The sequence below is a fragment of the Magnolia sinica genome, chromosome 7 (assembly GCF_029962835.1).
Source record: "Magnolia sinica isolate HGM2019 chromosome 7, MsV1, whole genome shotgun sequence".
Classification (NCBI taxonomy): domain Eukaryota; kingdom Viridiplantae; phylum Streptophyta; class Magnoliopsida; order Magnoliales; family Magnoliaceae; genus Magnolia; species Magnolia sinica.
The window spans coordinates 84,676,303-84,699,612 of record NC_080579.1 but is presented as its reverse complement, the minus strand read 5'-3'; the positions used below and the strand labels follow the sequence as shown (position 1 = coordinate 84,699,612).

At 39.1% G+C, this 23,310-nt stretch overlaps 1 protein-coding gene across 3 annotated transcripts in view; it reads left to right on the top strand.

Annotated features, from left to right (window-relative positions):
* The first annotated feature begins 8,628 nt into the window (after positions 1–8,628).
* LOC131251587 (nicastrin) overlaps positions 8,629–23,310 on the top strand; it is a 45,351-nt gene continuing 30,669 nt past the window's right edge. The window contains exons 1-8 of one of the 3 annotated variants that reach the window (XM_058252361.1): positions 8,629–9,083; positions 12,693–12,806; positions 13,478–13,595; positions 19,766–19,857; positions 19,959–20,035; positions 20,182–20,259; positions 22,178–22,249; positions 22,382–22,455. In XM_058252361.1, coding sequence (XP_058108344.1) covers positions 8,762–9,083; positions 12,693–12,806; positions 13,478–13,595; positions 19,766–19,857; positions 19,959–20,035; positions 20,182–20,259; positions 22,178–22,249; positions 22,382–22,455 — 947 coding nt within the window. In that variant the 5' untranslated portion in view covers positions 8,629–8,761. The remainder of the gene's footprint in view (positions 9,084–12,692; positions 12,807–13,477; positions 13,596–19,765; positions 19,858–19,958; positions 20,036–20,181; positions 20,260–22,177; positions 22,250–22,381; positions 22,456–23,310) is intronic. The other 2 variants (XM_058252363.1, XM_058252364.1) reach the window with 2 other exon arrangements.

Sequence of the window (23,310 nt, the reverse complement as noted above, 5' to 3'; positions counted from 1 at the left end):
ATATCCCTGCTATTGCAAATCAAATGGACAGCTGATATTTGTGATTTCCCTATGTACATGTGTGTATGATCGTATGAACGCTGTGGATGACAAATAAACATCGCTGTGGGCCCTAAAAGGTTTCAACGGTAGAAGTCATTAATCTGAACTGTTTTCTGTGGTGGGGTACATGGAGCACCGGATATGCGTCAATTTTGAGCTAACCCCTTAAATGAGCTGAAAAAAAAAAAAAATAAATGGACGGCATGAAAAAGCCACATACATTCACAGTGGGCCTAACCTCTGATAAAAGTTATTTTGACATATGCGTATAAACAAACTTTTATCTTGACGTATGCGTATAAACAAACTTTTAATAATTAATAAATGAATTGTTATTCCTTTCCTACCATAAACTTAGTAGATGTGAGGCCATGGGTTTATATTGATTTATATGTGATAACCATAGTTTCATTTAACGCATAAAACCAATAATTCACTAATAACCATCAGATGGTTAGTCATGAAATTGCCTATAAAAAGCATTTATCAATTGTCCTAATTCAGTGGTAACTTCATATCATTATCATTGTTAGCTAAATGATAAATTTTTTATGACTGTTATGGGGAAATCCGACCCGGACAAGTCAGGTCGATTAGTGAAAGCTCATAGCTCAGGAGGAAGGCCTCGGAAGGAAAACATCATTCCGGGTCTGAGTAGACCCTTAAGTTAGAGATGTTTGGTTGAACCGAGCTCTCCCTTTATGAGTCGTGGCTCTGAGCTGGAATCCTCATCCGAAGACCTACGCCTGTGAATCAGCTGGGCAGAACTTACCTCCGACCCAGAGGCCGAGGACGGGCACATTCAACAGACTCCGATCCCAATACCTCGACTATGAACCCCGACTACTAGTGCTCGGCCACGGATTTGGACAAGATGAGTCCGAGTCCGAATGAAGATCGTCTGACCATGAGCACAGAGTACCAAGCTGGGAAATCAGCCCAAAGTATGAACATGGGCCGAAGATCACGCCCAATGAAACACCCCATCAAGACACGATGCGATGCGTGATCCAAAGATTGTGGAGGATATTTTCATGATTGCAATATCCGCTTAATTGAGTAAATCACACTGAAATTGACGGACACGATCCACCCGACCCACCGGTATAAATACCAAGGGACCCCCATTGCAGCAGGTACGCAAATATCTCGCACCCTCTCTCTACATTACGTAACTCAAACTCAGATTCCCTAGCCTGACTTAGGCATCAGAGGGTCCCATGTTTAAACCATGGTCTCCTTTGCTCACTTTTTTTATGCAGGTCCAGGGTTTGTTCCGAGTTCGCAGCAATGAGTGGAGGGTCGTCCGGATTTTGACCTCAACAATGACCTCTACCCTTGTGAGTCTAATTTTGAGTGATTTATGATGCAGTTTTAATGGTTGGTGACCTAAGAAATTATAATTTTTTATATAATTTCGAAAAAAATTATCAGAGCATGTTTGTTTAACCATTTATCGCGGTAGGTGCGGGTAAATGGATAATTATTGCTTTTATTTTGGAATAATTTGGATCCTTGCCACAAGTAGGGAAATCTTACTTGTTGCAATCTAATTGAGTCACATAATCACAAGTTGCATTTTATGTAATAGTGCTTATAGTGTCAATGGTGATTTTGGCCAATCTAGATGCGGGAAAACAATATTTTCCTACTCATGGCAAGTTGACGGATGCATGCTTAGAGAGAGATGGAATTCACGTATCTATGTTGGTCCCTTTGTTTCACCAATTATTCTTAGGGCGCAAGCAATAAAATGAGATAGATTGTAAGCTCATGTAGACCACGTTGTAGGAAAAGAAATAATAATATTAATCATCGTTAAAAACAGGAATTTGTGCAGAGCTCATAAGGATGCGTATCTATCATCCAAATCATCCGCAATGCCAAGACACAATAATGAATCATGAACATGGATACCAACTTCATCCACAACTTTTTTAGCTCTTAAAAAGTTTTCAACGGTAAGTATTCAATTCCCCTGTAGTGTGCAGTGTAGTTCACTTGCATTTTGAAAATACCTACCTTAAAATTAATTGATAACATGGATGGATAGCCACGATCAGCAACACACATCACGTTAAGCTCCCATTGATTTTACGTATTTTATTCTTCCCCCGTGATGATTATTGTGAAACTATCAATTTAAATATTTATTTATAAATAATAAAAAAAAAAAACACCCTCACTTATATGAATTTCATATGATAAATAATCATTACCCATTTACATGTATTTGCCAAGTAACCTTGCATTACCGGCAATGCCCAGTAAATTGTTTTTATTTTGAAGTGCATCATATACTAGTCATGCAATAAAAAAAAGCAGCAAACCAGATTCATTTATGATCTGCGTCACCTGCATCTACGGTTGGTGTTTTAAAACACCGTCTCAAGTGGGAGTGAGTGCTCAACTCGGCAGTGGGGCTATTAATCTCAAGTTATCATATGCATTAATTTAAATATAGTTTTAATGAAAAGTATACAATCACATACATCTAAGTAAATTCTTAATGCGCATGTATGGTATGATAATGCATCCCTCATTCAACGCTCTCTTTGTGCAACATCTAACGATCGCCAATGCCTACACTCCCTCAGTGCGACCTCGACTCCCTAATCGCTAAATAGTGAGATACAATGCGATCGTGTTAGCCGAGTATTTAGTTAATTCTGTTCATCCAGCAGATTGGGGAAACTAGTACACCCCACGTATCATTGTCCTCAACTGGTTGCAAGGCCAAGACCCCGCGATCCTTGATCCCATCAGGTTCCTCATCCCCAATTTCAAGAACATGGGGAGTGCTGAGAAGAGGGATCGCTCGCAGTCACTACGGGGAGGCTCGTCACCACAGCGTAGGCCGACAACTCGGACACAGTGTCTCATTCCACCATGCCCGGCTCTCGAGTCTGTGGATCGATTTCAAATGACTATCAATAGGCTTCAGTGATTGAAGGGTGTTCCAGGTTCCATACAGGCATGAGCAAACATGGTTAACAAACATGGTTGTTCAGTAAGTGGACTAGACCAAGCGAGTTCAAGCGAGTGCGCGACGAACGACATCGAGTACAAGCGACTCATGTAGTCCAACTACAGTCGCCCATTCGCATCTGCCCAAACCCGCTGGTTTAGCCGTAGGATGATCCTACCAACGAGACCATCTTCTCCCACCTCAGTTTCCTGACCAACTTAGGGATTTGATGGTATTCAATAACACTTCAATGAATCAGAACTGGCAAAAACATCATCACATTCTCACACATCCACATACAATTCAAATTTATCTACTAAGCAGAACATCATGATTTATGAGTGATGGTGCATGTATGGTGTGTGTGTTAGTGAGGAAGTTGCTCATTTCCCAAAACTCATGGGAAATAAATTTGCATAGGAAACAATTAAGGCATGCAAGGTATAGGGCAACATCATAAGAACAATCCAACAAAACATCAACAAGTAATCAACAAATTTACACCAAGTCATGTAAGAAGCAAGAACAAACATCAAGTGAGGAAATCAATTAAAACATATAATTCCACACCACTCAATATACATAAAATCCTAGGTTTTTCTCTATATTCTCTAAAAACATCAACCAAGCAATCAAAATCATTAATCTCATAATGAAATTGGTGCTAGGCCACCTAAGAGTAATAGTCCGCACCTTAAGAAGAAATTTCTATTCTTTGAGATCTTAGGGTTTGGGGATTTGGGTAAAACCACCTTTCCTAAATCAAAATCAAGAAATACAACATTAATGCATAGAAATCTACACTAAGTTGTTCTATTGAAGGGAAATATACCATTCTTACCTCCTCTTCTTGGCATGGGTGGGTTTGGTGGAGGTTTCATTGGAGAATGGGTAGAGAATTGCAAGGTTGAGCTTCCTTGGACCTCCTACCACTTTGGGTATATTATCTAAGGTTAAACACTCAAAAGCTGTCTCTATTTTCTCTCTATCCAACAACCTCCTAAAATTTTTAGGCAAATTCGTATGGGGAGAGGGTTGCCCCAAATGAGGCCTTTATATGGTGCCAAAAGTGGTGTAAATGGCCCTAAGGGATGGGTTTTCACTATACACTTGACCTATGAGAGGGTCTTTCGAAGCTCTATGGCCCACTATGGGGTGTACAAGTCAATAAACACCGTAGGATAGCTAGCCCTAATGGTGATCTATGTATGAATACGATCGCCCGCCATTTGGATGCGCCGTTTGTAATCCATGGTAAGTATGGATTCAACCTAACCGATAGTCGAACAGGCCGTGGCAATGCGGATATGAGAAGGGAAATATTCTTAGTCCATGGGTAAAGTTTGGTCGCAAACCGATGATCCCGAAATCCTCAACTTTGCATAAGAATGACGACTCAATTCACTTAAGTTCCAATTCCTTCCTTTAGGGTATTTGCAATTTTATGCACTCGTCTTTTGGCTCAAGTTGACCGGTTATGGGCAGTACCAAGTGAAATTTCCGTTTTGGACGCAAAACCTAATTAGGCATTATTCTAATTCGAACTAGTGGTCACCACTACGATTAAGAGCTTATTAAGATAATAAGGCAATTTTCGTGGCCTCTATGCATGGAAGTTATAGGATAAGGTGCTTCATGGCCCGATGAAGGGCCGTAAGTTGGGGATGATCGGATATGGGGTTTGGTCACGGGTCTAATTTGCGATCAACGGTCACGTGCCACGATCGGTACCAAATCCTTGTGGGCGGGGTCGAAGTTCATTAGACCCTCATCGTAAATTATGAAGAAATCAGATGGCAAAATGTCTTACATTTCAATTTTTAATTTACACGGGATCTAATTTTGGCATTGAGGTGCAAATCAGAAGTGTCGGATTACGTAGACCGGAAAACTTCGGGCCGCTGGTTTCGCGATGGACTCAAAGCCCGTGAGATCTATGCTCCCCTCAATTTTTATAATGTATCGACATACCAATCGCGTGGCACCCAAGTTTCCAATGGCGGGTAAATGGCAATTTGATTGAGCCGCACTCACCTGATTTTAACCTCGATTTTTTACTAACTTTGACAAACCTAACTTAATTTACTTATGGCATCAAACCATGAGTAGTTTTAAATGAACGATCCTGTGGCAAATCCTACGAGAGGAACTTCAGTGGCGAAGGCGCAGGCAAGTCGCGTCCATGAATGACTGAGTCCGTGACGAGTTCTTCACAAGTACAGGGTAGCACCTCCATCTTTCCGAGTGCTAATGGTCATTAAGTAATATTTAGGTTAATTAAATAAAATAAAAATAAAAATAAAAATTGATGGATTTTTGGGAATCCAAAACAGTGAAAATCAAGAATGTTACATAAGCCCTAAAATGAGATAGATTGTAAGCTCGTGTAGACCACGTTGTGGGGAAAGAAATAATAATAACAATCATAGTCAAAAACAAAAATTTGTGCAGAGCTCATAGGGATGTGTATCTATCATCCAAATCATCTGCAATGCCAGGACACATTAATGAATCATGAACATGGATACCAACTTCATCCACAACTTTTTTAGCCCTTACAAAGTTTTCAACGGTAAGTATTTAATTCCCTTGTAGTGTGCAGTGTAGTCCACATGCATTTTGAAAATACCTGCCTTAAAATTAATTGATAACATGGATGGATAGCCTCAATCAGCAACACACATCACGTTAAGCTCCCATTGATTTTACGTATTTTATTCTTCCCCTGTGTTGATTATTGTGAAACTAACAATGTATATATTAAAATATATATATATAAAACCCTCACTTACATGAATTTCACATGATAAATAATCATTACCCATTTACATGCATTTGCCAAGTAACCTTGCATTGCTGACAATGCCCAATGAATTAATTTTATTTTGAAGTGCAACATACACTAGTCATGCAATATTTTATTTATTTATTTATTTATTTTAACCAATGAACAATCTTGATTGCTTTTTGGAGAATATTTGATTGTCACAATTGGACGGTTTCAATAAAAGTCAAATCACGATGGACATTATACGGACAAGAATCTACTTATCCACAAGCAGGTTAATGATATTTAATTAAGAAAATGCCCCCAAGACTCACTAGTTTCAAGACATTGTCAATTCCATTGCGGAAAAATCTAAGTCTACAATTATGTATAGTGAAACCCAAAATCACTGCTGTCAATTTTCAACTACGATATTTGTTGATTTACACTAACAATTTGCTAAAAACTAATATAATAAAAAGGGATGATTATCTTATCTCAGTAAGTTAAAATAATGGTCATGAAAAACATGAAAATCCTAATAGAACGCGACAAAATAAAAGATAGACTAATTGCGATCAATTAATGAATAAATTTCGGTTCTGAGAAATAAGTGAGTGGATATTCAATTTTATTCAAAAAATGAGACTGAAGAAGTCGATCGAGTGCAACTATACTAATAAGATCATCGCAAGAGGTGATATTGTCATCACTATGAACTAACGAATAATAATATGGGGTGAACCATGATGTAGGAAAATTGAATAATTATCGTATCTCTGCCTAAAACCAATATACATAATGATGTTGCAAAATTTATCAGACCGCATGTGCCTACTTTAGTCTATAATGAGATTTCTTAAGTTGACATGTGAGTTAAGGACTAACGTGTAACTTATATATACCTGCAGTAGTTGTAAACATCATTTCACATCTCAAAATTGGTAAATGGGCTCATGTAATTATCGAGCTATAGATTGAACGATAACAACCTCCCGTAGCATTCTGATCTTGGCCTCTAACTCACATATGCCGAGTTCCAAAAGCGGAATCTCATAGAGAAGATTTATGAGTATTTTATTGTTATTATTATAAAGCAACGTAACCACAGGTGTAACAAAAATTAAAACATAATTACATATTTACAATGTAAAATATTTGTATGACAGTAGAAAAGAAGAATGTAAGATATATTAAAAACTCAAAAAGATTAGGCAAGTGTTCCAGCTTCATGCCTTTGATACGTATTAGCATAACTTGCAATGTAAGCAAACATGCACAGGCTTTCTAAGAAGCTTAGTAGAGTATATATGTGTGTACATGTGCAATGCATATGACAAGTATACATGTACAAAAAATATGTGAAAAGGAAGGCTAAATGCCAAGTACATGAATGTGATCAACCACATCAATGCTATGCAATACAAATGCATACATGGCCAAGTGCCATATACTAGAGATGTAATGCAAGCATGCAAATAATCAATTAACCCACACATAACGATAACTCGTGTCTTAAACATTACCAAGGTCTAGTATACTTCACTGCTGACCTGCTGCCCAATGTGCGCATAACCAAGAGAGTAAAATAGATCTTATTATCCACCTTGTCAATGCTATATTATGCCTATCTGACTCGTCAATAAATAACCCATTTCATGTGTGGTCAAACCCAACTTAATTTACAGCTCTCTTTATCATATTGAATAAGATCACACCCCATTTTAACCGACCCTAACATAAAGAAATAGTCGAAGGTCTCACCTAATTCACCTACCTCTCAAATCAACTGTTTAAAGCTATGGGTGGCCGAAGAGATACTCAGGACAAATCCACTTTGAACATTAGGAGTCGTTTGGCACCGTGGATTGGAGTGGATAAGATCACACCCCATTTTAACCGACCCTGACACAAAAAAATAGTTTAGGGTCTCACCTAATTTGCCCACCTCTCAAATCAACTATCTAAAGCTACGGGTAGCCGAAGAGATTCTTAGGACAAATCCACTATGAACATTAGGGGTCGTTTGGCATTGTGGATTGGAGGGGATTGATGCCGTGGATTGGAAGTGTTTGTAAGGGGTTTCAAATTCATTGGTTGTTTGGTAGCGTAAAGTAACCGGCAGTTTTTAATCCCCTCATTGAGGGGGTTTGTAATCCACGGTAAGAGCTTGGATTATGCTTAAAATCATTTAATTAGCTGCAGGTGTAACATGCTTGTCACTATATACTATCATTCTATCGGGCACATGACCCACTAATGATGATCAGCACCATCCAAACATTTTCCATGTAAATCAGCACCGTCCAAACATTGTCCATGTAAATTAACGATTAAAAATTGTTAGTTAGTCACTCAGACATGATCTTGTGCTCATGGCCCATCCAAGACTTGAAATTTCATCATTTTTGGGCAAAACATATATTTCAACGGGCTTATCACAACCATCGCATAAAAAATTACGTATCTCACTAATTAAAGATATTAAAGTTGATTTGGTAATTCAATTCAAACCCCTGTAAATATACAATGGCCAAGTACTCTTGGATCAAAGTCGTGCCATACTCCACCAGGGTGCCAAACACATGCACTGCCAGGATTGCAAATCCAGGGGTTTCGAATCCAGGTGTTCCAAATCCACGCTCCCAAACAGGCCCTTAGTTTCTTATGACCGCAATGAGATGGATTCTGAAAATCAGATAATTCCAAAGCTCAATTGGGCCGCACCAGGTGAAACAATGAGAACGGAGATGATGTAGACCGTTGAAAACTTCCTGGAGCCGACCACGATGTTTACGTGCCATCCAAACCATAGAGGGTTATTACCATTCAGATAAGCTGTATGCACATACAAAACTCACGTGGCCACCACAAAGTTTCCAATGGCGGGCATTCAATCCCGCTGCTGCATGTAGTGTGGCCCACCTGAGTTTTGAATCTTCCTGATTTTTGTACTATTGTCCTGCTGTGATCTTGAGGAACTGATGAACGGAGTAGATTTGTCACGGGTACATCTGCGGGCCCTACATAGCTTCCAACCACAGGAACTTCATGTGGCGAAGGCGCACAGGCAAGTCGCGTCCCTCTCAAATGAGTCTAGTCCGTCAACGAGCCGTGTACAAGAAAAGGGCGAGCTCTTCTCCATCTTCTCCTTCCTCAGCTGGAAAGACAGTAATGGTCTAGGGTCAGGGTTTGGGTTTCTGCTCGTTTCTTCACAGCATCGTCTCCTTCATCTCCACGCCATGGAAATTAATCACCTCCTCATCCTCGCCATCATTGCCTCCTCTCTATTTTCCATCATGGCCGGTGAGTTCTCTAACGTCTCTCTACATTTCGCCTCAACCACTGTTGTACTTGCTTCATTTTCCTCACGAATTGATCGATCGGAGCTGAAAAAAGCATTGGAATTACCGCGTTCTGAAAATTTTGCCGCGTTTGGATGCACTTTTGAATTGAATTGAATTGTAATAATTAGAGATACTATGACCAAAAGGTAAGATACTGCATGCGTTTCCCGCTGTTCCTAAAGCGTGGCGTGAAGGTTTGTCAGGCAAAACCGCACGAAGAGCAGAGCAACATCTTGAAAATTGCACTGCTCGGATGATCGCAATGGTCCGATCGGTGGAAGTTAAATGGATGGTTAGACAAAAAAATCTAGCGGTCCAAATTTAGTCGCCAGTGTTAGATGGTTTGGATCATCTGATCAGTGTGATTATTGGGCTATGATCCATCCACAGTGGGGTCCACAAGTTGCGCATTGTGGCTCGACATGTGTATGCCACATGCATGGTGGATGAGTCATTGGCAAGTAAGAGATGGTGGAATACACTCGTAATTTTTTTGAACGATCACGATAATTGTATTAAAAGGGAACGGAAAAACAATTACAGAAAAGGGATAGAAAGGCCGCTGAGAAAGCAGACCCAACTAAACTCCAAGAAAAAGGAAATCACAGCCCTTGAGGCAGTCTACATGAACAACCCATTATATCATTAGACGCTTAGCCTTACTAGCTACAGACTCTACAAAATTTGAGACATTCCTAAAGCATCTCCCATTTCTTTATTACCAAATGGACCACCAAACTGTGAGAATAGACATTCTCCATAACCGAGTCCTTTGCTTGCCTAAATTGACCCCATGCTAGGCTTTTAGGAGTTGACCCGCCGAACCAGGGAGGCACCAGCTGATTCTGAATCAAGTTAAGAATTTTAACCAAATACGGGTGATAAAAGGACAGTGAACGAGAAGATGGTCAACCAATTCTTCATCTAACATACAACAAAGACAAACATTAACTATAATCATCCCCCTTTTTCTCAGATTGTCAACCGTGAGAATCTTCTTCTTACCAACCAACCATCCAAAAGAAGCAATCTTAGGAGAGACAGAATATTTCCATATGTGATTTGTCAGAAATTCATCTCTGGGATAAGGATTGTTGTCCATCTGTTTGAAAAACGATTTAACCGAAAATATACTGGATTTATCCAGCCTCCAGATTAATCTGTCTGCACTTGGCTGATCTGGCATAGTTCTGTAAATGCGATCAAGAAGGGCGACATACTCGTTGATCTCCCAATCTCGAAGATTCCTTCTGCAAACCAAATTCCACCCTATTTTCCCACCAAATATAGCATAGCAACTAGCTACAGAAATTGCTTGATTAGGGGTGAGGAGAAATATATTCGGGAATTCTTCTTTCAAGGGCACCTCTCCCACCCATAAATCTTCCCAAAATCGAATGTTATCTCCCTTCCCAATCTCGAAACCAACACCTTTGATCACCTCCTTTTTCATGGATAAAATACCCCTTCAAAGGGCTGAAGCCCTATAATAGGAAGAATCATTGGTCCACCATCCTCCCTTTGAACTGCCGTATTTACTTTTGATTAACTTGTTCGAAAGACTCCCACCTTCAGTCTCTAATCTCCGGATCCACTTTCCTATGAGAGCCCGATTCATTTTCTTGAGATCCTTTACCCTTGCTCCGCCTTCTTGAAAATGCTTGCACACCTCTTTCTATTCTACCAGATGGAATTTATTTTTCTCCTCACCATGCCATAAGAAATCCCGTCTTAATTTTTCTAGAGTAACCAAAACCGAAGCTGGGCATCTGAATAAAGACATGTAGCATAGTGACAAATTTGAAAGAGCAGCCTTGATAAGGCTTAAGGGTGAGACGACCTCCCAGCGATAAATATCTACATTTCCATCTTGCGAGATACTTTTTAAACCTGTCTATGACCTTATCTCATAAGTACTCAGGGGGCCTACCCATACACAAAGGGAGATCAACAAAGGTGGTCAGAAAACTATCCGTTGAGCAATCGAAATATTCTGCATATTTCCTTATCTCTTCTTCCTTCATATTGACCCCAAACATCTTAGACTCTGCCATATTAACTCTCTGCCCTGAGACGGCTTCAAAACATTGAATCGTACTATGCAAGTTGTTCACCTTCTCTAAAAAACAAAGTATCATCTGCAAACTGAATACGAGAGATCGGAATGAACATTCCTTTCACTTCAATTCCTCTTAATATGCCAACTTCTTGGCCTTTTTGTAACATTCTGGATAGAGCCTCCCGACTATGAGAAAAAGAAACGGGGATAATGGATCACCTTGACGCAAGCCTCTTGAACTTTTGAAAAAACTTTTTGAGGATCCGTTTAGTAATTTGGAAAAGTTAGCTGATCCGACGCAGCACATGATCGTAGGCCTTTTCAATATCCAACTTGCATAAAATACCCTTCGATCCGGATTTATGACTGGAGTGCAAGCATTCATTCGCTATGAGTGCACAATCAAGAATTTGTCTTCCTAGGATAAGCGCACTTTGATTTTCAGAATTAATCTTCCCTATTACCTTCTTCAAACGAGATGCCATAACTTTAGCCAAAATTTTATATGGTCCTCCTAGTAAGCTAATTGGTCTGAAATATTTAAAGGTAGCCGCGCCCGCGCCCGAGATTTTTGGAATTAGTGCAATAAAAGAGGCCCCAAGACCTTTTGAATACACTTGTATTTATGATTATGTTCCGTAGAGTTCATTGGTGTAGTCTTCAAATTGCGCTTACATTCCTTTCAAGTCTATCTCAAAAGTAATGTAACTGCAATGAGTAAATGTTGAACGTTCGTTGAGCATTCTCTTCCTAATGAACTACATACGCGGGGCCTGCATTCTTGCGTTCCAACTCGTCCATATATTGTGCCGCATGGTGGATGGAATATACCCTAAAAATCTCCTCTGTTGGAATATCCAACTGGGACTTGTTGTACACTTGGTTGTAATTTTTCATTTTCATCGGATGGCTAGGATCATCCGTTCAGGTATATAATCGGTCATGGCCCATCCCATGACGAGCCACTAGATCATTGGCTGATGTTGTTGAAAGGCTCCCCACTTGTTCCATTGCTGGATTGAGCTAGAAATGTTGTTCTTTTTTTTTTTTTAAATTTATTTATTGAGCATTATAAACTCATTCCTCAATCATAATTTGGAGTTCAGTCCCTTGATATGACTACTAACGTAATTGTAATCTGGTTATTTTCACTTTATTAACTACTTAATGCAATTCAAGCCAGTAGTGCATCCAAGCAAAGTCTTATATTTGTTTTCTCCCCCATTTCATTTCTTGTTCCTTTTTGTGTGCCCATAGAAAAGCTATTTGTCACTTGTTCATACATTTTTCAGGAAATGATATTTCCACCCCCAAAGTTGATAGTTCTGCGCCACAAGGGTATTTTGGTTGTTTACAGGATTTTAAAACACTCATAGAAAATAAAACTTATGGGTAACAAATTTCCCCTGCAGGGTGGAAATATAAATTATAAAGGGTGGAAATAAGAAAATATAATTCCCATTTTAATTGCATATGTTTAGGTGTAACTAATATTATTGAAAATTTCAGGAAAGGTTGACTCTCTAGAGTCAGTTCCCGATCTTGAGAAGGCAATGTACTTGACTATTGATGGCTATCCTTGTGTGAGGCTATTGAATCTTTCTGGTGAAATAGGTTGTGCAAGTAAGTCTCTGCTTAGTGATGTCCTCCTTTCCTCAGCATTTATTTTAGATATAGATCGCCATGCTTTCTGGTCTAGCTTCTGCTAGTTCTGTTATGCAATGAAAAATAACAAGGATACTAGTGAGAATAATATTCTTTATCAACATGTGTCAGTGCGCTGCTATTTGCGACATCCAGTCATTCACCAGGTGGTCCCCACTGTGTATATGTTGTGTCCTGAGAATCACGATGGTCTGGTGGACCACAGATGTAGAAAAATGCGTGACTAGAAAAATAACCAACCAGTCCACATTCAGTGTACATGCGTGGCCCACTGCGAACCTGATGACTAGAGCAGCCTGATTGTTGGGCCATCACATGTATGAAGTATGGCACATGTGTTGAAAAGACTAGATCTCGTACACATACCATATTGGCACTGGTGAGGACTGACAATCCTACTCCAGTGAGTATCCTTAGCAGCGTTCATAGACAATAGAGTCTTGATTGGGTCATCATCAACCAAATTATCCATTTCTTAAGTCTTGCATGGAATGCCATGTGCATTCTCAAAGCTGCATCATCACATGCAAAAGATTCATGTTATCATCATTTTCATCAAATCAGAGAACGATAACAGCTTCTTTGTCTTCTTGTTGCTTTATTAATCCTATTGTAATTAATATTTTCAGATCCTGGTCGTGGAAAGGTTGTTGCTCCCATCGTGAGATTCAAAAACGCTGATGAGAAGTTGGCACGTTCTTCTGCAGTTTTGGTATCATTAGATGAAATGAAGAATTTCTTTCTCAGGCATGAAAGATCTCTTGATTTATTGCTTAATCTTTATTTTCTTGCTATTTTAGGCATGGATTGTGTAGGATTTTCTAAGATATTGGTGCATTATTATTATTATTTTTCTTTTTTTTACTATCCTTGCATCTTCCAATGCTTTATATGAAGTCTATTGTTGGGTATGTAATTCTGTTTACCACGCAAGCACCAATGCATAGCATGATTAAGTTTGTGGTTGAACTAGTGCATGATCATTTCCTAATGCACCTAGGCCACCCGGTCATCTAATTGAGGCCTAGTAGCCAGAGTGAAACGCCGACGTCAAATGACAACAAGCTTAAATGTGCTCCTTTCAGGGTTGGGGTCTCTCTATAGTGAGAGGCTCTTATCTGTGTAACTGAAAGATGGCGCTATAAAAAACAGTAAGCTGTTCGACTTGGTAACTTGAAAGCTACCGAGCCACAAGGAGAGGGATCTTATCAAAAGCTAAAATCGCTGTGGATGGGAACACAACTTGATGTCTGAAATCGATATTTATTACCTGTTATGTATTGGTATCCTTCAAAATGATATGGCCGTATCGGTCTGTATCGGCCTGAAACTGCTCAATACAGGGCAACGGGGTGAGACAGGGTCATATCGGTGGTGAATGATATTACGATATGTTGATTTTAAACCTTGATCAAGAGTCGGGGAGGAAAGCATAATCATCAATCCAGCATCTCAGACAATCAATTCTATCAACAAGAGATGCAGGTCATATCCTGAAGGACACGAACCGATCCACCAGTGAAGGAACTTCATGGCGGATATGGTGGCTTCCATCACTAGCTCCTATTAAAACCCACAAAGCAGTGAAGTTAAAACAAAGGCGGACCATGGTGATGGATCAATGCCCACTCCAAACTTCAGGACAAGTTTTCTCCAAGCCCATGGGAATTGGTGCAACTAGGGCACCCAACCGTCAGATTAAACGTCGACATGGCCAGTTGTGTGATTAGGCCCAAATCACAAGACCTTTGACACTCTTGGTGGGCCACACAAGTCCACTTGGCTACGCATACTATCACGAGCATGACATTTTGGTTAGTTTGGAAGATATTTCAAGATCTATAATCTTTTTAGGAGTTATTATTCCCCTTTTGAATTTGAACGATTAGGATATGAATCATATGATTTATACCTAAAGATGGTAAAGTCTATATTTGTGAGGGTTTCTTCTTCTTCTCTTCTTTTCTTTTCTTTTCTTTCTTTTCTTTTCTTTCTTTTAAAAAAAAAAAAAAAAAAAAAGAGAGTAATAAATGATTTTATTAAAAACCAGCTTGAAAAAGAAGCTGAGGAAAAAAAAAGGGCAGCAAACAACTAGCTAAACTGAAGAAAAGAATGCGCAACTAAAGAATCCACTTTGGCAGATGAAATTGCCCATTCCAAAACATCCCTCTTGATTTTCCAAATAACCTCTTCCCACGGGCATTCTTTGCTGTGGAAACATCTAGCATTTCGTTCCCCCCAAATGTTCCAAAGAAAAGGCTTAGGGAGCTGCATGGCATGCCGCATCCTAAACAGATGATGAATTGATGACGGCATGACCCAGGCTGAATCGAAGACCATGAACAAAGGAGACCAAATTTTGTGGGCGAAATCGCAATGAATACTAGATAGTCAGTGGACTCCGCGTCTCTCATGCACATAAGACAGACATTTGGGAGCTTCATGGCTAGCTTCTGAATATGCGCTTTCAACCCACTAACCATGCAAAGGAAGCCAAAGCCAACTTGGGTGGAGCCCCATATGACCAAAAGGCATAAAAGATATCACCCCCACTTGCGTTTGATGCAGGGCAAATTGATTGATAGAGGGTTTTAACCAAAAACTTCTTAGAAGGGGAGGTGCTCCACGTCAGGGTATTTGAGGAAGAAGGGGATGGGGAGATGTTGTGTAGACGCGTCATAAGCCTTACAAAATCATCCGCCTCATCATCATCTAGAGCCCTACTAGCTACCGCTATATTCTTGGCAGGAGACAAGCTTGCCAAAAAGGGAACAACTCCAAAGGGCCTTCACTGCACCAATAGTCCACTCAGAAGTGAATACGGTTGCCACACCCAAGAGCAAAAGAAACGCTGGGTTTGACTAGGTGGCCTACCGACGATGCTGCTTTCCAAGTACCCAAAGCACGATAGAGCGAGGATCTTTGTCTCCCAGCACCCCACTTCAACACCGTATTGGATTGTAAGACTTTTCTCCAGAAATATCCTTTTTCAACTCCAACCTGCCATAGCGACTTTGCAAGAAGAGCCTTGTTCATGGATTCCAAGTCCCTCATACCTATGCCTCCCTCATGGATTGGCTTGCAAACTTCTTCCCATTTGAGAAGATGGAACTTGTGATTGTTATACGGTCCTTGCCATAGCAAAGTTTGTCCAGTCTCAGCAAAACAGATTTCGGACACTTGTATAACAACATGAATTAGATAGGAAGATTTGAGAGAGTCGCCCCGATGAGAGTAACATGAGCAACCATAGTTAAATGTCTCCTTTTCCACATGGACAGTCTCCACTCAAATTTCTCGATCACCCGATTCCACAAATGCTTCGGAGGAGTGCCCACACATAAAAGGGAGACCCAAGTAGGTTGATGGAAAAGTGTGCACTTCGCAGCCAAATATATTGGCAACAAGAGAAGTCTCTTCATGAGAGAGACCAATGCCGATCATCTCACTTTTGTGAATATTGATCTTGAGGTCAGACATTTCTTCGAAGCAACCCAAAAATTTTCTGAGATTATCTATGATAGCTGCTCCAGCTTCTGAAAAAAGTAACGTGTCATTCACAAATTGGAGGTGAGGGATTCTTTCTTCAGTCCTTGACCCACAAAAACCAGAGATAAGACCCACCTCTTTGGATCTCTATCTTTGTGAGATTTCTTTGGATCTGTATCTTTTGTAGTGTGGCCTTCATAAAACCTCTAAGGCCATATGTATGGAAATAATTGATGAAAAATATGAATAAAAGTAATTTGAGTTTATGGAGAAAATGTTCAAAGGGAGAAAACCTAAAAAAATCAACCTCTTGAATTTTGTGGTTTGTGCAAAATTTGTTCTCCTCTTCTTTTTCTTCTCACATATGTTGCATCATTCCTCAAAGATACTTGTAAAATATCTCTGCTTGATTACCTCAAAAAAATCTGTGTGATTTCAAAGGATCTCCTTCATTACTAACTGTAGGCTGAGCAGATGGGTTGTGTTCAGGTTGGATATTGGTGTACCTAGGGGAATTGGGTTCAGGTCCTATCAGGTTCGGATATGGCCACCATAACAAGGTACTTGATAAGAATCTGATGGGATATGGGTATGCCTACCAGGCTGATGGGGTCCAATTTTTGGGCATGAATAGGATTCATAATGCAGTTTTTGATTGGAAAATAAATTAAGTTGCAGGTGTAGGGTTATTGATTGTACTGATTAGGGCTTAGTTTCCTCACCTTTAGTTGCTTTTGAAGTTCGAACTTGAAAATCACCTCTTGCACCAGAAAACATGGAGAAAATATAGAAGAAGACATAAGCAAGGATAGAATTGTGTAGTCTCACCTCTAAGATAACCTAAGGTTCTATTTGATAAGTAGGAATCCTAAGGAAAAGAAAGGAAAATTTAACAATGATTTCCACCACCAGGCGATTTTATAGGAAAGAAGTGGATTCCACTTTTAGGGGTTTGTTTTACAAGTGGAAATCTCAAATACATGAAACAAGAGTTACCTTGTTTCTTGTACCTGAGAAATGCAATTATGGTAAAGGCTAATGATCATTACTCGTTAGAATCCATGGTTTTCTTTGCAAATCAAACGGGTGAAAATGTTTTGTCAAACAGATTTCCTTTTCTTCTGTTTAGGATTCCTGCTTATCAAACAGGCTGTAAGGGTGTCTCACCTCTAGGATTTTAAGAAAAGACACTTGTAGAGGTATCTCCAATCTCATAAAACATAAGAAAGGGATTTTCATTCAATCGAATTGTTCAGTGTCTATTCCATGCATATGTCTATGTATATAAAGTATTATCTTCAAGAAACTCAATTAAAATTAAACCTCAACTTATGTCCTGTTGGTCCTTAATTTTTTTTAGAAATTTTTTTTCCCCCAAGTATGCTTGTAATAGGAGTAAACTAATGCAGGGGCATTTTCACACTGGGCTCGAGTGGGGTCTCCTGTTGGATGCAGGGGCACACTCGGGGTGGGTGACCCATGCGATTTGGGGCCCACGGGGGAGGTCTTGTGTTTGAGACTCCTTACCAGGGGTGAGTAATGCGCATTTCACACCGAGCTCGAGTGGGGTAGCCCGTGGGATGCGGGGACAAACTTGGAGTGGACGACCCATGTGATTTGGGGCCCACGAAGGGGATTCGGCCGAGGTCCTAACCCATGAGATGTGGGGCCTGAGCTATGAGATAAAGGGATTAATTCGCCATACTCTAACAGTTCGAGCTTTTAGAGCAAGTGGTTAATTGTCTTGCATCAAATTGGTATCAGAGCGGGAGGTCTCATGTTCGAGACTCTTCACCGGGGGTGATTAATGCAGGGGTATTTTCACACTGGGCTCGAGTGGGGTCGCTTGTTGGATGCAGGGACACACTCGGGGTGGGTGACCTATGCGATTTGGGGCCTACGGGGGAGGTCTCATGTTCGAGACTCCTTATTAGGGGTGAGTAATGCGCATTTCACACCGGGCTCGAGTGGGGTAGCTCGTGGGATGCGGGGACACACTCAGGGTGGACGACCCATGTGATTTGGGGCCCACAAAAGGGGTTCGGCCGAGGTCCTAACCCATGAGATGTGGGGCCTGGGTTATGAGATAAAAGGGATTAATTCGCCATACTCTAACAGTTCGAGCTTTTAGAGCAAGTGGTTAATTGTCCTGCATCATAAACCAAACAAAAATAAACAATTAAATGAGTTCTGCTAGTACTAAACTATTCATGTAGGGCCTCTACAGTTTGTATGAAAACCCCTTTTACTCACATGGTTTGTACATACATCCTTCGAAAAGAACTCTCAAATATTTCTATCTTCAAAAGAAAAAGAAAATACACCCTTCAAAAGAACTCTCAAATGGGCTTGTGGGCTCCAAAAACCTATTAGTTGTTATTTTTGGCCATCTGATTGGTCATGTGGGCTCCATAGAGAATTAGATCCTTGATTTGGGCCTGATCTTCAATAGGCTAGCACTAGGATTCATTTTTGGACTCTTTTTGATGATCGGATGGCCCTGCATAAGTTTGGATCCTTAATTGGGATTTAGGTTTGGATTTGGATCATAGTGCAAATATTTTGTATGTTTATTAGATAAGAGGATGCTCACATACAACTGGTTGGATCACAGTGTCATCGTCTGGGTTAGTGGCTAAATATTAATGTATCAAATATGTGTAGGATCCAACCTGGCCTACAGGTTAGCCCCATTATGAAGGTCACCTGTTGCAAAATATGGGTCAAACCTCTCATCAGGTGGTTCTATGGTGCAGCCCACCTGATCAGTTGATTGACATGATTCTTGCACGAGGTTGCTTTCATGGTGGGCAACCTTTTGGATGTGTTGGACATGGTACACACTTTACACGTCTACATTTAGGTGCCAATTGGACACTAACACTATCATCAGTTAGTTGTGTGCGCGACCTTAAATGATAACTATAATTAGATAAGGATAAAACCAAAATAATCATATATTAGGCACCTGACCTGACCTGATTTGTTATTGTATTGGAATCATTGGAAGGCTTGACCCAAATCCAATTAAATTGGATTGGATAAATTGGGTATCAACATGTCAGGGGACCCATAGACAGCCCCATGGGCAAGGCAGGGTTATGAGCTTGAACTGTTCTATATTATGTGAAGCAATCCTCCTTGATTGCCATCATTATACTAGGCTATCAAGCATAAGAAAATGATGTAGCCCTCATCATTATATGGTTGCCACAAGTCATTTTCATGCATTTTCTTGAACCAAATCATAGTCATTGCTAGAGCTAACCTTTATCTGCATGTTGTTTTGCTTAGATCATCTTGGTATGTCATAAAGAGTGATGCTTGTTGATATATTTTTTTATTCTGAGATATGATGTACATTTGCAAAATTTCTAGCATATAATCATTAACGAAGAGTGGTCCTTTTACTCAATTCTTTTGTCCAGGGTATCAAAAGATCTGAATTTTGCACAAAAAGTAGCTGGAGTTTTAGTTGAATCAAAGGCTGTAGTTCAAAATGATTTACCAGGTTTGCAAAGTACTTTCTTGCTCATCATTTATGACTGCACTTTGACCCAAGGAGATGAGGTCATTGACACTAAAAATCAATAACCATGGTAAATCTTTTGTTCCTTGCAGGATTTTCACCGGTTGAAAAATTTCCACAAGCTGAATTTGCACCATACCAGAAACCCAGTTATGAATGGAATCCTGCTGTAAGTCACTAAATGGTACAACATGGAAGGTGTATTTCTGAATGAGACCACCCAATTGATGAATTAAGTAATGAACTGACTTGCATTTATGGTTTTGCAACTACTGTTAAAGAAACAAAATCAACAATACCAGTCAATATTTGCAGGGATCTGGCATTATGTGGGATCGCTACAATTTCCCTGTATTTTTACTCTCTAAGAATAGTACTCTAATCATTCAAGAGGTAATCCATTGTTCTTTACTTTTGCTTTCTATTGTAGAATTCTAATCCTGCAAGAGTAATACATTGTTCGTACTCTCGCTTCTGCTCCCACTTCCCACCTACATATACTTGTTTACATGTCAAATGAGATGCTTCCCTGCTCCTGCACCCGAATTTGTTGCTGCTTTGCTTCATGCTTTGTGCAACTATATAATGGTTTCAATGTTTGCTTGACAGTGCTGGTACTGCTGATTGCATTGGTCATTTAGGGGCCATTTGGATGGTGGGAATTGGTAGTTCTGGGGAAATTATGAATCTGGGGAGTAGTCAACGGTGGATTTGTTACTCTTGTAACTGACAGATTGGTTGTTTGATTGACAGATTGGTTGTTTGATTGACATCTTGAACTTGAAATCATAAATCTTGTGTTTTTGTAAATTTGTTATTTTTTTGATACTGTAGAATGAAGAGTACTAAAAAATTGGTTACAAAACCAAAACTGTCAAACAAAAAGGTGTATTTTCAATATGGTTTGGGCCTTGTTATTTTGTTGACAGACTATAAAAGGAAGATGAGTACTAAAAGAAACCAAAACTACCAAACAAAGGGGCACTTCTGATTTTGGTTGGGGGTCAGTTCCTATATTCTGCAATAACACTGCTCTTGGGCATTCTACATTGACTTATAAATCCTGAGATATTGCAGTCCCTATTGTAGTTCCCAAGCATTGGATTCAACGGAAATCCATTTCCAAACACAAGGATCCAAACGGCCCCTTAAGTCTTGCAAGTTGCAAATGCTGTGGTATATTTTGCTGAATAAATTAATCAGAACTTCTTGCTTACCAATGCATTTCTTGTTGTGTTATAGACACCAGCGGGCTTTTAGGTCCATGTTTATGGAGGCATTTAATTGTATATTTTACCATTTGTAGTCATGGGCAGTGTTCGAAATATTGGTATCGCGTTACGTAACGCATTTTTGGGATACAAATATGTATTGGTTATCGCATGAGATATATCGTTTCTATCGGATAATTTATCGCACTTCTTCGGAAACATGGGAAAACATTGGGAAAATGGTTGAATTTTTCAATGAAACTTAGGGATTGTTAAAAAAGACCTTAATACACACTTTTAAATCATAACATCTTAAAAAAGAAGTGCACATAATAGGTTTCCTTTGTATAGGGTCCTAAGCTATGCACTATCTGACTGAACTAACGCAGCTATATTAAAATTGAATGCATAACATTTAGTGTATGTGATGATCATTTCATCAAACACTCCTAAATACGTTGATATTTTCTCAATTGACAGCTGGTTGAAGGGAAATTTTGAAAAACAAAATTAATATTTTAATAATTTTTTAATTAAAAAATGATTTTTATTTTCGATAATTGACAAGGACTTAATAAATCAGTAGATCAGCCCTCATACATACTTGATTTCAAGTTTTGCATAATTGCAAGCAATTTGGGAGAAATTGGGGAAATTTAGAATTTTCCCTAAATTTCCCCTAAATCAGACCACTTACACTCAAATTTCAAAATTAGAGTGTATGTGATAATCATTTCATCAAATACTCCTAAATACTTCGAAATTAGTCTCAATTGATAACTGGTTTAAGGAAAATTTCCAAAAAAAAAACATTAAGAACCTGAAGAACCAACGGATATCGAAATCAAAGCTCCAACTCCATGATTTTTCGTGCAAAGCATGAAGAACCAATGGATTTATACCCATTTGACACAGATTTAACATAATTTCAACAAGGAAAAAGGGATCTGAAATTGACAATGCTTACCGGATCGAACATGTGGGATATATCGGCACTACATGTGTGTTTTGTATCGCACGGGTGGGATACAAGATATATCGGCTGATATCGTCAATATTTAAAACATTGGTCATGGGCTGCTTCATTGTTGTACGTGCAGATTGCCAGTAAGAATGAGAAGAGCAATAAAGCGTATCCTGTAGATGTTGCAGAGTTTGATCTGGTCATGCAGGTACAGGCTTTGCCATGGGCTATGAGTTCCTCATAAGATGTCTTTGTTTGTGTTGAGATAGTAACATTCTTCACATAGTTTATTTTATTTCCTCTGGCCAATGGTTTCTAATAAAGGCAACCTTGATTTCAGACAACCAAAATTGGAACTCATGATTCAGAAACCTGTCTAAAGGAACAGTCTTGTCTGCCCTTAGGTGGATACAGGTGAGGTTCCATGCTGTTAATTTTTCTTCTTTAAGTTGTTTTCTTATAACACTGGATAAATGGTTTGTTTATGATCCGTGAAATGTCAATGATCAGCAGTGCCACTAATCTCTCCTATTCTCTTCAAGATAAGTGCAAAATGGCATTTGCCTTTCTTTCATATGCAGAAACCTAGACAAATAGATTACGCTAACCAATTGTCTACCATGGGATGATGTATTTTTGGTTTTTACTTTTTTTATTATAACATTTTTAATTGTAAAAAATGGCCCAAAAATGGCCAAAACTACCAATACGTAAATAAATAAAATAAAAATGTTTAAAACAACTGATTGAATGCATGAAACTGTAGATCAAGGCTACCCTCATTTTATGCATGTGTGATTACAAGAAACATTTAAAAAAAAGAAGAAAATCATTGGAAATTATGATAAAACAATGAGAATCAGAAAAATTAACAAAACATGCTCAAATGCTCAAATCAAACACAAATCAAGCATGAGTTGGTCTTATTATGTTCAAATCACACAAAAGCAGCAAGAAAGAAAAAAAAAACTGACATTTTACCTATTTTTTTTCCACAAAGTGAAAATCAGAAAAAATAACAAAAACATGCTGAAATCGAACACAAATCAAGCATGAGTTGGTCTAATTATGTTTAAATAACACAAAAGCACAAGAAAGAAAAAAAAAACCCTGATATTTTACGTATTCTTTGATTTTCCACAAAATGGTCACCGGAACTTCGATTCATTGGATGGATCTATGAGTTTTTCATGCTTTCATCTTAAAAAATGGGTAGGATTTGGTCAAAACTTGGTTAGAAACCCTCCACAACTCTCCAAAAGTCAAATG